This window comes from Mauremys mutica, chromosome 21, assembly GCF_020497125.1.
Source record: "Mauremys mutica isolate MM-2020 ecotype Southern chromosome 21, ASM2049712v1, whole genome shotgun sequence".
NCBI classification, from domain to species: domain Eukaryota; kingdom Metazoa; phylum Chordata; order Testudines; family Geoemydidae; genus Mauremys; species Mauremys mutica.
In genome coordinates this window covers 1,639,278-1,651,467 of record NC_059092.1, presented here as the reverse complement: position 1 = coordinate 1,651,467, position 12,190 = coordinate 1,639,278, and the positions used below count along the sequence as shown (strand labels likewise).

The window sequence follows — 12,190 nt, the reverse complement described above, 5'->3', positions numbered from 1 at the left end:
ACATGGTAAAAATGAAAACCTAAGCAGTTTTTCCGTAAGGGTGTGGCTGTGACACTTCTATATGCGTGTGTCTGATTTTGTAAGCAAGTAGTTTAAGGGAGGTGAAACTCGGGGGCCACGCAAGACAAATCAGACTCCTGACAGGGGTACAGTGGTCTGGAAAGGTTGAGAACCACTGCTCTGCAGGACTACGCTGCCCACACCCTGATCCCAGGCTTTTGCCCAGCCAAGGCCTGGGTCTAGGACTCCAGACTCCTGTGTCCCTTTTGTCACAGTGGGAAGAACTTATTTACGGTTTCCAGCCTGGGGCAGCAGGGTAACATCACAGAGCTGAGAAACCTATTTGCGCCTATAAATAAGCCCAGACAATTTGCTTGCAAGGTGCAGCAGGAACTCCTCTAGCTTTGTCTGGGTTTCAGGTTCCTTCCCTCACCTGCTAGCTCCGTCAGAGAGGCTGCCTCACACAGAGATCCCCCACGGCAGAGGGGCAGAATGCATAAACACAGCATAAGCACTACGCTCTTCTTGTCAGAGGCAAATCCTCTTTCTGCAAAATTCAAACAGGACTCACTGGCTCCCACCAGCAGAGGGGCCCAGCACCATGCTCAGGTCACAGACTACCAGCGTACTCTCTTGGGGGCTAGAAACTGGCGGTTATGAGCCTTGTGGAAACCAGAGAGGCAGTTAGTTCCCAGCTGTGGAGGTGTAACTAACCAGCCTAAGGAAGAGACTACAGCAAACATATAACTGGACTACGCACCATTTTCTGACAGCTCCGAGCCCCACCCCTCTCAGCGGTGACCAGTAGAAAGCCTGGGCTGAAAACGGCACAGAAACGACCAAGTTCTGCAATGGAAGGACAGGCCCTAGGGACCTGAGGAAGACACTGTTCTGAAGAGGCTTAGTAGCAGGGTCGGCACAGGGAAACAAGGAGGCTGACACATCTGGATGCCAACAGGCAGGGTTTGCTTTGTGAGTGGAGAGGTTATGTGCACAGTTAAGTGGAAGTGCATCTCCAAGATGGGACTCTTTGTTTGGAAGAAGTAATTTGGGGCATCTTCGCCCCTCGCCCATAGCAGTGGTTCAGCCTAAAGCCAGCCCATTCCCTACGGCGGAGGCACCAACTCCCCTCTGCACCCAGAACCTGGCCTTCTCCCTCCAGTCCCTCAAAGCTCCACATCCTCAAACCAGAGCCCAAATATTTGTTCTGTCACAGCGGAACACACCATCACCGGCTACTGGAGGGGAGAGGAGGGTACGTAACACACAGGAGTGGCGACAGGAGGCCAACAGGCGTGCAGAAGTGGCCAAGAGGGGAGAGCCTTGGGACTCTGGAGTCAGGACTAAGGCCAGCAGGTGCGAAGCCCTCAGTGCTGAGCAGATGAGGGACTGCTGCTGACGGGGCCCAGTCCAATTACTGTATCTGAGAAGGATGAGAGAAATGTGCCTGCTGTGAAGCTTTGCTGCCCACACTTTGCAATCATTCCCCGGAGAACACAATAACCGCTCTGTGCACGCTGCATCTCCAGGGCCTCTGACAGCCTAGTAACAGCCTCTCCATTGGCTGGCCCACCAGAATTACCATCTCACTTGACCTATTAGGAATAATGATGGGAGCAAGGCAGGAATCCTTTTCTACGGGTAAGAGAAAGTTGCTCAAAGAACAGGGAAACTTGCAGCCCTGGGATAAACAGGGAGACTCAGGGACCTGTTTTAACCCATCTCTGCCTTGTGAGCAGGAGAAGGGAGATTAAAGAGTTTCCTTCCTGCATCCCGGCCACCCGCTGCCCCAAGGATTTACTACTTCTGCTTTACAGGGAACAGAGGAACTTTGACTATTAAACAGTTTAGAAAACGTATCTATGATCCCAAGTCAGCAGTTACACCCTAAGACAGCTCCCTGCTTCGTTCACATGCCAAGTTCCAGTCAGGAGTCCTCAGCAGAGAGACTCTCAGATCCCAGACAGCATCTGGAGCCCCGCTGGCTGCTCATTTGTTGGTTACCATAACAAACTGTTTCAGAGCTTGAACAGAGAACCCCAAGCTTCAGTCTTGGCAGGAGAGGAGGTTTTCCTGGTTCCCACCGAGAGCCTCTCACTTAGGGTGACCAGATGTCCCGATTTTATAGGGACAGTCCCGATTTTTGGGTCTTTTTCTTATATAGGCTCCTATTGCGCTCCCACCCGCTGTCCTGATTTTTCACATTTGCTGTCTGGTCACCCTACCCTCACCTAGTGTGATACAGACAAGCATGGCCACTGGCTGTGGGCGGTTCCCTAGATACCAACCGAGGGCAGAATGGGTCCTGAGAGCACGGTGACCTGGAAAGCATTTCACCATCATGCAACTCCTGTCCCAGGGATGATGATTTTTCACCTATTGTTTGAAAGCCAAATGGCTGTTTATTTTATCACACTGCTGCTGTCTTGGTGACTCAGCAGTGAAATGATGGTAGGGCCACCGAGCGCTAGGTCCTCTGCTGCCCTGGGAGGCAAAAGCATTTGTCACAACCAACTTTATTTACATCACAGAACAACACAATAACTTACTATCAGCTAAATATTTGTTTGAACTGAACACGAATATTTATGCAACAAGTTAGACAGGCACAGAGGCCAAGTGCAATCTGTCTCTCTTAACAGTAGCCAAGTGTGGGAATGGCTGTATTTAGCCCTGCCTCTGGAGCGAGCGCTATGCCAACGTGGCACCGACAGTGAGAAGAGGACTGGAGGAGTGAGGACACTGCAAGGTAAGGACCAGGGTGTAGCAGCACCTGGAGGTGGGAGCTAAGAAGAGCAGCACACAGACAACCTACAGTCCACCCGGGAAAGGTGCAGTCCCAACAGCATTGGAGACTGAGGTTCCTCATCTACCACTAGAGGAGGTATTGCATGGGCACTCCAGAGCAGGTACCACAGCTTTTCCCATACTGCCCCCACCCACTACCAAGGGGTAATACCTGCCTGGGGATTTAGGCTCCTGAGTCACTTTTGAATATGGGACAAGGAAGAGTTTGAGAATTTTACCCATAGTGCTTTTGCCCTGCAGGACATCTTTCCAGCTCAGCCACTCTGAGTACTTTCCTATAGGCCACACAGACACTGACTTCCAGTCACTACAGACCTGGTCTGGATTCAAATCAGTAACCAGGTTAGTCCATTTTCTGATAATTCCCTTTTCCTTTGGGCTTTGCCATGTGCTAGGCAGATAATACACTTTATTTGCAGTTGAAATGTCATTTTGAAAAACCCTATAGACAAAGATCGAAATATCCAACGGTATCTACAGGGCACCTATCACAGCCGCTGCACACCAGGTTACCTTCAGCACCAAGCTGAATCCAACGTTGAAACAACTGTAAAGAATAAAACTGTCAGACACATAGAAGAACATAAATGGTTGGGCAAAAGTCAACATGGTTTCTGTAAAGGAAAAGTCATGTCTTACTAATCTATTAGAGTTCTTTGAAGGGGTCAACAAACATGTGGACAAGGGGGAAATCCAGTGGACACAGTGTACTTAGATTTCCAGAAAGCCTTTGACAAGGTTTCTCACCAAAGGCTCTTACGTAAATTAAGCTGTCATGGGATAAAAGGGAAGATCCTTTCATGGATTGAGAACTGGTTAAAAGACAGAGAACAAAGGGTAGGAACAAATGGTAAATTTTCAGAATGGAGAGGGGTAACTAGTGGTGTTCCCCAAGAGTCAGTCCTAGGACCAATCCTATTCAACTTATTCATAAATGATCTGGAGAAAGGGGTAAACAGTGAGGTGACAAAGTTTGCAGATGATACTAAACTGCTCAAGATAGTTAAAACCAAAGCAAACTCTGAAGAACTTCAAAAAGATCTCACAAAACTAAGCGATTGGGCAACAAAATGGCAAATGAAATGTAATGTGGATAAATGTAAAGTAATGTACATTAGGAAAAATAACCCCAACTATACATAAAATATTATGAGGGTTAAGTTAACTACAACTTATCATGAAAGGGATCTTGGAATCATTGTGGATAGTCCTTTGAAGACGTCCACGCAGTGTGCAGCGGCAGTGAAAAAAGCAAACAGGATGTTAGGAATAATTAAAAAGGGGATAGAGAATAAGACAGAGAATATCTTATTGCCCTTATATAAATCCATGGTACGTCCACATCTTGAATACTGCGTACAGATGTGGTCTCCTCATCTCAAAAAAGATATACTGGCATTAGAAAAGGTTCAGAGAAGGACAACTAAAATGATTAGGGGTTTGGAACGGGTCCCATATGAGGAGAGATTAAAGAGGCTAGGACTTTTCAGCTTGGAAAAGAGGAGACTAAGGGGGGATATGATAGAGGTCTATAAAAATCATGAGTGGTGTGGAGAAAGTGAATAAGGAAAAGTGATTTACTTGTTCCCATAATATAAGAACTAGAGGGCACCAAATGAAATTAATGGGCAGTAGGTTTAAAACAAATAAAAGGAAGTTCTTCACACAGTGCACAGTCAACCTGTGGAACTCCTTGCCTGAGGAGGTTGTGAAGGCTGGGATTAAATAGGGTTTAAAAGAGAACTGGATAAATTCATGGAGGTTAATAGCCAGGCTGGGTAAGGAATGGTGTCCCTAGCCTCTGTTTGTCAGAGGGTGGAGATGGACGGCAGGAGAGAGATCACTTGATCATTACCTGTTAGGTTCACTCCCTCTGGGACACTTGGCATTGGCCACTGTCGGCAGACAGGATACTGGGCTAGATGGATCTTTGGTCTGACCCAATCTGGCCATTCTTATATTCCAGGCAGGGGTTCCCAGAGCCCAGGCTGCCTGAACCCCAGTAATAACTCTCTAACCCCAGCAGGGCTGGCTTTAGGCCAATTCGCCCGATTCCCCGGAACGGGGCCCCGCGCCGGCACCTTTTTAATTTTTACTCACCCGGTGGCGCTCCGGGTCTTCAGCAGCACTCAAGGACCCACTGCTGAAATGCCGTCGAAGACCCGGAGTAAGTGAAGGACCCACTGCTGAAGTGCCGCCAAAGACCCAGAGTGCCGCTGGGCGAGTACGAATCGGGCCCCGTGTGACAAACTGGGACTGTTCTTAATGTTTCCTCTGAATACTGTGTGGATGCCTCAGTTTCTGGCTGACACACTATCTCCTGGCAACTAATGGCCAGGCCCTTCCCCCCTGCAAGGGGATGCTAAAGGTGGGGGAGAACAAAGAGGTCAGGTGACCTCCTGGCCCGGGAAAGGAACTCAGCAGAGGAGGAGGGGCTGGAGGCGGTTTAAGTTTGGAGCTGGCTGGGGACGAGGAGTGAGGGCAGACGTGGGGGTCTGGCTCGCTGGGCCCCAGAATGGACCCGGCTGAGGTTCTCTGTACCTACAAGCTCTGTTTTAGACCATGTTCCTGTCATCAAATAAACCCTCTGTGTTACTGGCTGGCTGAGAGTCACGTCTGACTGCGAAGTGGGGGTGCAGGACCCCGTGGCCCCCCAGGACCCCGCCTGGGCGGACTCGCTGTGGGAAGCACACGGAGGGGCAGGGGATGCTGAATGCTCCAAGGAGAGACCCAGGAGGTGAAGCCGTGGGAGCTTCTTGCCCTGCAGACAGGCTGCTCCGAGGGAGAGGAGGCTCCCCAGAGTCCTGCCTGGCTTGGTGGGGAGCAGCTCCAGAGCATCGCCTGGGGACTCCATGACAACCCTGCACTTGCTAAAGCCAGGCCTGAACCCCAGCATGAATCTGCTGCCTCATTCCATCCTCTGCCCCCCCAGCTGAGGCAGCCTGGCTAGCTCAGCAGTGCCGTTTGAGGCTGCCCTGCCCCCGACTGAGGAGACGTGATCGGACGCATTCTGTGCCCACCGCACTGAGACGCATGAACAGTCAGGGCTGCCACCGCGCATCAAGTAGGCGAGACGTTCCCCGGAGAAGCCGCCTTGAGGCCAAACCCGCACCCGTCGCACAATCCACCAACCAGCCCATTAGAAGGCAGCAACTGCCTCGACCGGCCTGAGCCCAGACTGGCTTTAAAGACCTTGAGGTGAAAGGCTCCATATACCATCCTCTGCACTGGGGAGTGACCTTTGCCCTCCCCAAATTATAGCACACCCAACCCTTCCAAAGCTCCGGGAGATGTAAGAGCTGGGAAGCCAGCTGCAGCCACACTCCTACACCTGCAGAAAGTGATGTGAACTAACAACCCTGCCTAGAGCTGGGCCGGGAACTCCTGGGCTCACCACCCCATCTCAGCTTACAGGCTCTAAGAGCCTGGGTAGTCCCAACGTTAGCCAGAATTCATGTTATCTGGGGAGGCAGGTCCTGCTGCATCACCGTAAGAGTAGAATCCCTTCTCCTCTGTTTAGTAACGTGAGCCCAGCAACCAGCTTGTTTAGTTTTAGGACTTTTCACCCCACCACGACTGCACAGAGACACATCCTAGAAGGGGAAAAGCATCGTTACTTTTCAGCCTTCCCAGTGACCATTTCATCTGTGAGCTGAAAATATGTCTGCACAGTTTCTGGCTGGCTGTGCACAATTAGAACAGCAGCGCACACACTAGCTGTGTGACCTCAGCCCCTGTCTAGCATGAGCCTTCCACACACACAGCAGATTTGACCTACCACCAAGATCCTCAGTAATATCCAAAGTGGAGCTCCAGGAGAAACGTTCCACTGCCCCATACTCCAGCTCCCTCAGAGCAGTCGGGAGAGTTTCCAGCTCATATGTGCCCCGCTTTTTCCAGTACAGAAACATACTGAAGAGAAACCTGGAGGTCTGCTGAAGCAGTCGGTATTTCTGCCTTTGCTGTTAGCTCTCAGCTGCGTGGAACTGTGCCCGCAACATGTTTCAGCATCGTGGGACTAGCAGGAGGCGGCCAGACTCCAGCTCTGAGGAGCAGGTCCTGGTGTATGGACAAGTGCTGCATTCATCCTGAGCAATGGGAATTCTGGGGTGGCAGAGGGTGCTACTAGAAACGGACCAATGCTCTGTGCAGTGGGGCAGACAAAGGGCCTTTCTTCAGCCTCCCACAGACATTTCACAAATTTCACTTTCCATCATCTATGAAAGAAATTCAGCTGAGGAGACAAGACACATTTGTGATTATTTTAATCACTAGAAAGAACAGGGCTGTTCAGCAATTCTGGTGTTACAAAAAGTTTTCAAAGGGAAAAATGTGTCCCCCCCAAAATCCTACTACGGCACCTTCCTTCCTCAAAGGAAGCTCACTCCACAAACCCAACAGTATCGTCATCAACTGACGGGCACAAACAACGGGTGCTTTGACATCCGCGTCATTACCAAATAAATAAATAATTAAATAAAACCCATTGACAATTTGTAGCTATTTGAAAAGTTGGTCTGGTGCCAGGCTGGTGGACTGGAGGCAGTAGCTTGTATGACTAATGGAAGGATCAGTGACTGAAATGGACAGATTCCCAGCAAAAGGGTTTTCCAGATGGAGGCAGCATGCTTAGCCTCTGAAGAGAGAGAAAGGGGTTCCAGCGTAACTCACCCTCTGGCTCATCCCTGAAGAATCAGCCACTAGCAGCTCCGGAGACCTGCCCCACCCTGGCTACAAGGAGGGTGCCTGGGATCAAGCAGAATCCAAACATGCAGAGAACGTGCCCATGACCTCAGGCAGTGAGGCCATTGAATAATCAAGGGGACAGGCCTGCTTTTCCACTCTGGTGAACTGGTTCCACTCCCTCTTCTGGCTGGCTGTCTCGCTACACAGCTCATCTGAGCAATTAAAGCACCACAGGAAGGATCTGAGAGGGAGGAGGGAGCAGAGTCTCTTGTTTTTGTTTGGTTGCTGAATTTTCTGCTGGCCCATGAAGCTCAGCAATACACATTTCCTAATGGCTCCTTGGAGGTAGGGGGGATAGAGTCACGCTGAGTCTCAACATTCCAATTTACACCTCGGTGGTGAAAGGGAATAAGCGTGAGGCTACTACCCTTACAAGTGGGCTCACACACTACAGATAAGCGTGGCAAACACACCAACCCAGATCACGCCTAGTCCTTGAACTTGTCTTTCCCAGGAGAAGCAGTGAGGTCTGAGCTCTAATGGCAGCTCTGCCACTGACTCCCTGCATGACCCTCCGACAACTCATTTCAACTCTGTGACTCAGGTGCCCCTCTGTAAGATGGGGCCATACACACAGCTGTCAGGAGTGCACTAAGATTCACCTCATGAGGCTCAGACTTTCCAGACAAGCAATTACGGAGTTCCAGGTACAATACATTAGGGTAAATAAAACTGGATATTCCAGAATCTTATTGCAAGCTACAGACCATTTGCATTTTAAAAAGAACAATTCAGTTGTAAGGTACCTTTTAAATATAAATTTACATTGGTTCCAGTTAAATAAGTGTATAGAAATTTCCCATGTTATAGAAGCTGCGTTCCATAAAGAGGTGCAGATCTAAGATGAAATGGAAGGTCAGAGGTGATCCCTGGTGCAGGAGTTGCAGAGGAGAAAGCTCTTGCAGCCAAGTCAGAATGTGCAGAGGGACAGATAGCAGGTCAGTACTGGACCAGCAGAGACAAGAGCTGAGAGATCTGCTGGAACAAGTGCAGGGAGGGTCTGAAAAGTGAGGAGAGCAGTTTTGAAATGGATCCTGAAACAAACCAGGAGGCAGCGGGGATATCTAAAAAGAAAGGGTGATGTGCTCCCATTCCTTTGAACATTCAGTAAGGTAAGGCAGGCAGCAATATGTGCACACGCTGGAGGCTACTGAGAAGGGAGTTTGAAAAGTCAAGGCAGAAGATGCTCCTGTCAACAGAGCCAGAAGATTCCTACTCCCAAGGAAAGGGAAGAGCGAGGAGACTCTCAGACACAAGGCAATTCAGTTCATAGCTAGACTATAGCACACCCACACTAGAGTGAGAAACAACAAGCCAAACTGCCATCTGCTTCAATTTGAAACAGCTGAGTCCTAAATCCCTCAAATACTGGTTCATGGTAGAAAAAACTGACAATCCTTAAGTCATAACTGCCCAAGTAGGCGCCACGGCATTGGAAGAGCTCATGGCAACACGAAGCTGCCCCAAGAAAAACATCGGCTGGAAGATCCAGTGGGTGCACTTATTTCAAATAACCCCTTTCAGCCGTGATGACGGAAAGGCAGCGGCAGACACAGCCTGGTGCCGGGCAGAGACGTGCGGGTTTGCGAGTCACTGTCAATGGGGAGAACCCAGAAAAACAACGGTTAAACCAGAGGCTTTGGGAGCTAGCACATTTCACCAGCGCTCCTGATGCCCACCCGGAACTCAGACACCTGGTTACAAGTCAAGCATTAAGACTGTGGCAAAAATCTGTTCCAATTCACCCTGATGCACACAATGGAATTCCGCCATCCCCACCCAAGCAAACAGGAGTGGTTTGTGCAGGGTTTAAAAACTGCAGCAGCAAAGAGAAAAAGACTTGGGTCCACAGACTGCACTTTTCTGCAGGGAGACCCTCTGGAAAGCCACAAGGCCAGGCTATAAGAATCCATCTGAAGATGCTCAATGGCAATGAAGAGGAGGGGACATTTTCACACTTAAGAATCCTTGACTGCCCCTTAGATCTCTGGAGTGCCTGAAGTTTGTGCCCTTCCCTTCCCACCTAAGCGCATGTACTGTGTGCTACTCAATGCTCCAGAAACCTCTGGAAAAGCAATTTAAAGAAACTCTAGAGAGAGCCCCTCTGAGCATGTGACGGGCTGGAACAGAGCTGGGAGGACAGCACAGCGCCAAGAAGCCAGATAATACCTTTCAAAATACAGTCCCCATGTGACAGATTCACTCCCTTACACTGCCCGTACCCAGCTTTGGCTCTGAGTCTCTCTCGGGGACCTGGGCGCCGTTTGCATTGCCCTGTACTGTACCTGCTGCTCCGTTCGACTGTACAGTCCTCCTAGCTGGGACCTGTAACACAGGCTGTTTGGCTCACTTCACCCCTGCTCACCAGCTGTCACAGACCCGGGTGTGAGCGGTCAGACAGCACCGAGGGCCAGAGTCAGGAACCAAGCAGGGGACCAGGGCTGAAGCAAGGTTTGGAACAAGCCAAGCACAGGAGCAGTTGTAGCTGTGGGCACAAGCGTCGAGCAGCCAGCGACCTGCCGCTGAGCTTAACTGCAGATGTGCAGAGTCCTTGCAGCCACCTGGCAAGCCAGCCAATCAAGGGATTCTGCCACAGCCCTGCCGGTTGTTAAGATTTTGGCAGCTCATCACTGGTCACGAGAAAGTCCTAGTGCAACGGAAAGCAACCGAGCAACGTGTGCGCTCGCTGCCTTCGTGGTACAGTCGCCTGTGGGTGAGGGGCTCTCAGGATAGTACTAGTGCAAGGTTGACACACTAGCTGAAGAGAATACTGTGCTCTCCCACAAGAGAGGACGCTTCCTTGGTGTGCGCAGACACCACCGAGCAAAGCTCAAAGCGTCTGTGAGCATATCCAAGGCCTCCAGGACATATGTCTAGAGTGTAATGAGCGATGGCGGCCCGCTTGGTTGTGACCCACTATTGGATGCTCCAGCGCTCAAAGCAGGAGCATCGACAGCCTGAGCTAAAGGATGACAGCCTGTCGCTGGGAGCTGTAGCGTTCTCACATCCTCTGTGGACTGGCAGACATGGACAGACATGTAGCACACACTGACATCCTGCAGTCACTACTACTCTCACCCCCTTCTCTCCAGCTGCTCTGCTCTCCCCTGCTGGCCCACTCTCCCAGGGGAGGCCACAGCCATGTCCAGAGATACTGTCTTGTACCAGCACCACTGAAAATTCAGGAAGGTCAGGCCGACTTGCAGCCAACCATGCAGAAACTGCTCTCTGCCATTTCAATTAGTAGTCAACCTGCAGTAGGGCCTGTTCTGAGTGCACCCTTTGACAGGGAAGTTGGTGCAAAGCACATGTAACCGTCTATCAATGCTCCACTTCAGCATCCAAGTCCCAGAAGCCTAGGCTGCAGCTGAAGAGATGCTCCAAGCCCAGGGTTACCTAAAAATGCAGCTCATGGGCCAGATGAGGCTCACAGCTGTCCCCTCCTTATAACACGGGGCAAATACCAAGCTGATTAAGCTGTAGCTTTTTGCTGACTGGGGACTCAGCCAACAAGCAATTTCTATCCAGGAACAAGGAAGCACCACATACAAGCAAATGCCGTTATTCGCACTCAAGACTATTATGCATATACATGTAAATTAGGCACAGACCTCTGGCTTCTGGCAAGCTGCAATCCAGCCCTCAGTGCCAAAGTCTGGGCATCTCAGCTTTGGGCTAACTGTATGAAAAGCAGGCAAAAAATACAATTTCCTGGAAGGTTTCAGGTGGGAGGAGGAGGGAAGGCCAGTTTTCCATACAGCCTTTGAGCTGAGACTATCAGACCATCCTGTCACGACACCTGGGCAGAGCTCTCCCCGACCCCATCGCCTATAGAGCTGAAATGTTTGCAGCTGAACTTAAGTCACACTTCCCTGATCTCCTCTGTTTTTCTCATCATGTTACCTGCAATGTGCTCCAGTATCTGTGCCAGCTCCAAACGCTCACATTAGAGAAAGTGCCTGAGACCAAAGGTGAGACTCTGAATGCTACCAGGCAGGTGCAATGGATTTGCTTACCTTCAGCAGGAGGGAGTCAGACAAAATCAACCAGATGTTTAAAAAAAAAGGAAAAAAAAGCCTCCCACCCCCCCTTCTATCTTTGCACCATCCTTGTTTCGGCACACCCATCTGCTGTGCATTACACTGCTGCCCTGGCTTTGGGGGCCGGGTATCACCAGGGTCACTCCCAGACAGCCATAGATTAGTAGCAGTTTACATAAGTCCCAAGAAAAGGACACACAAGGTATCAGCTTCAGTGAGGAATTAATTTGGTCTCGGAGGTTAATCAGCTCAGCCGTGTTAGATTTTCCTTCGCTTTTAACCCCTCCTGCATGCCCTGCGCTGTCCCATCTCAGTCAAGGGCAAGGAAACTTCCTCTAACAAAGTAAGCCAGACACCATACTGTATACAAAGCGAGAGCCAAGCACCAACTTGTGCAACATACAAGCCACTTTGGAAAACAGAACTGTCAGCCTACGCTCCACGCTTAAGACTCAGATCAGTTCTGACAAGCATCCCTCCTCCCCAACCAAAGGTCTGTTCTGTCCCCACCTGTACATTTGCTAATGTCCCTTCTCAGGGATCACTAGGCCTCAGTCTAGCAGGATGGCCAGCTATGGTCTGCAGTGTTCATTCTC

At 50.3% G+C, this 12,190-nt stretch overlaps 1 protein-coding gene across 6 annotated transcripts in view; it reads right to left on the bottom strand.

Annotated features, from left to right (window-relative positions):
* Window positions 1–12,190, bottom strand: part of PLEKHG5 (pleckstrin homology and RhoGEF domain containing G5) — a 102,585-nt gene that overhangs the window by 71,589 nt on the left and 18,806 nt on the right. For 2 of the 6 annotated variants that reach the window (XM_044996267.1, XM_044996271.1), the window contains exons 1-2: window positions 7,480–8,143; window positions 6,587–7,042 (exon numbers count right to left, since the gene is read on the bottom strand). The exons of the other annotated variants lie outside the window; for them this stretch is intronic. In XM_044996267.1, the coding sequence (XP_044852202.1) occupies window positions 6,587–6,719 (133 nt within the window). In that variant the 5' untranslated portion in view covers window positions 6,720–7,042; window positions 7,480–8,143. Of the gene's footprint in view, window positions 1–6,586; window positions 7,043–7,479; window positions 8,144–12,190 lie in introns of those variants that run through there. 6 annotated transcript variants of the gene reach the window in all.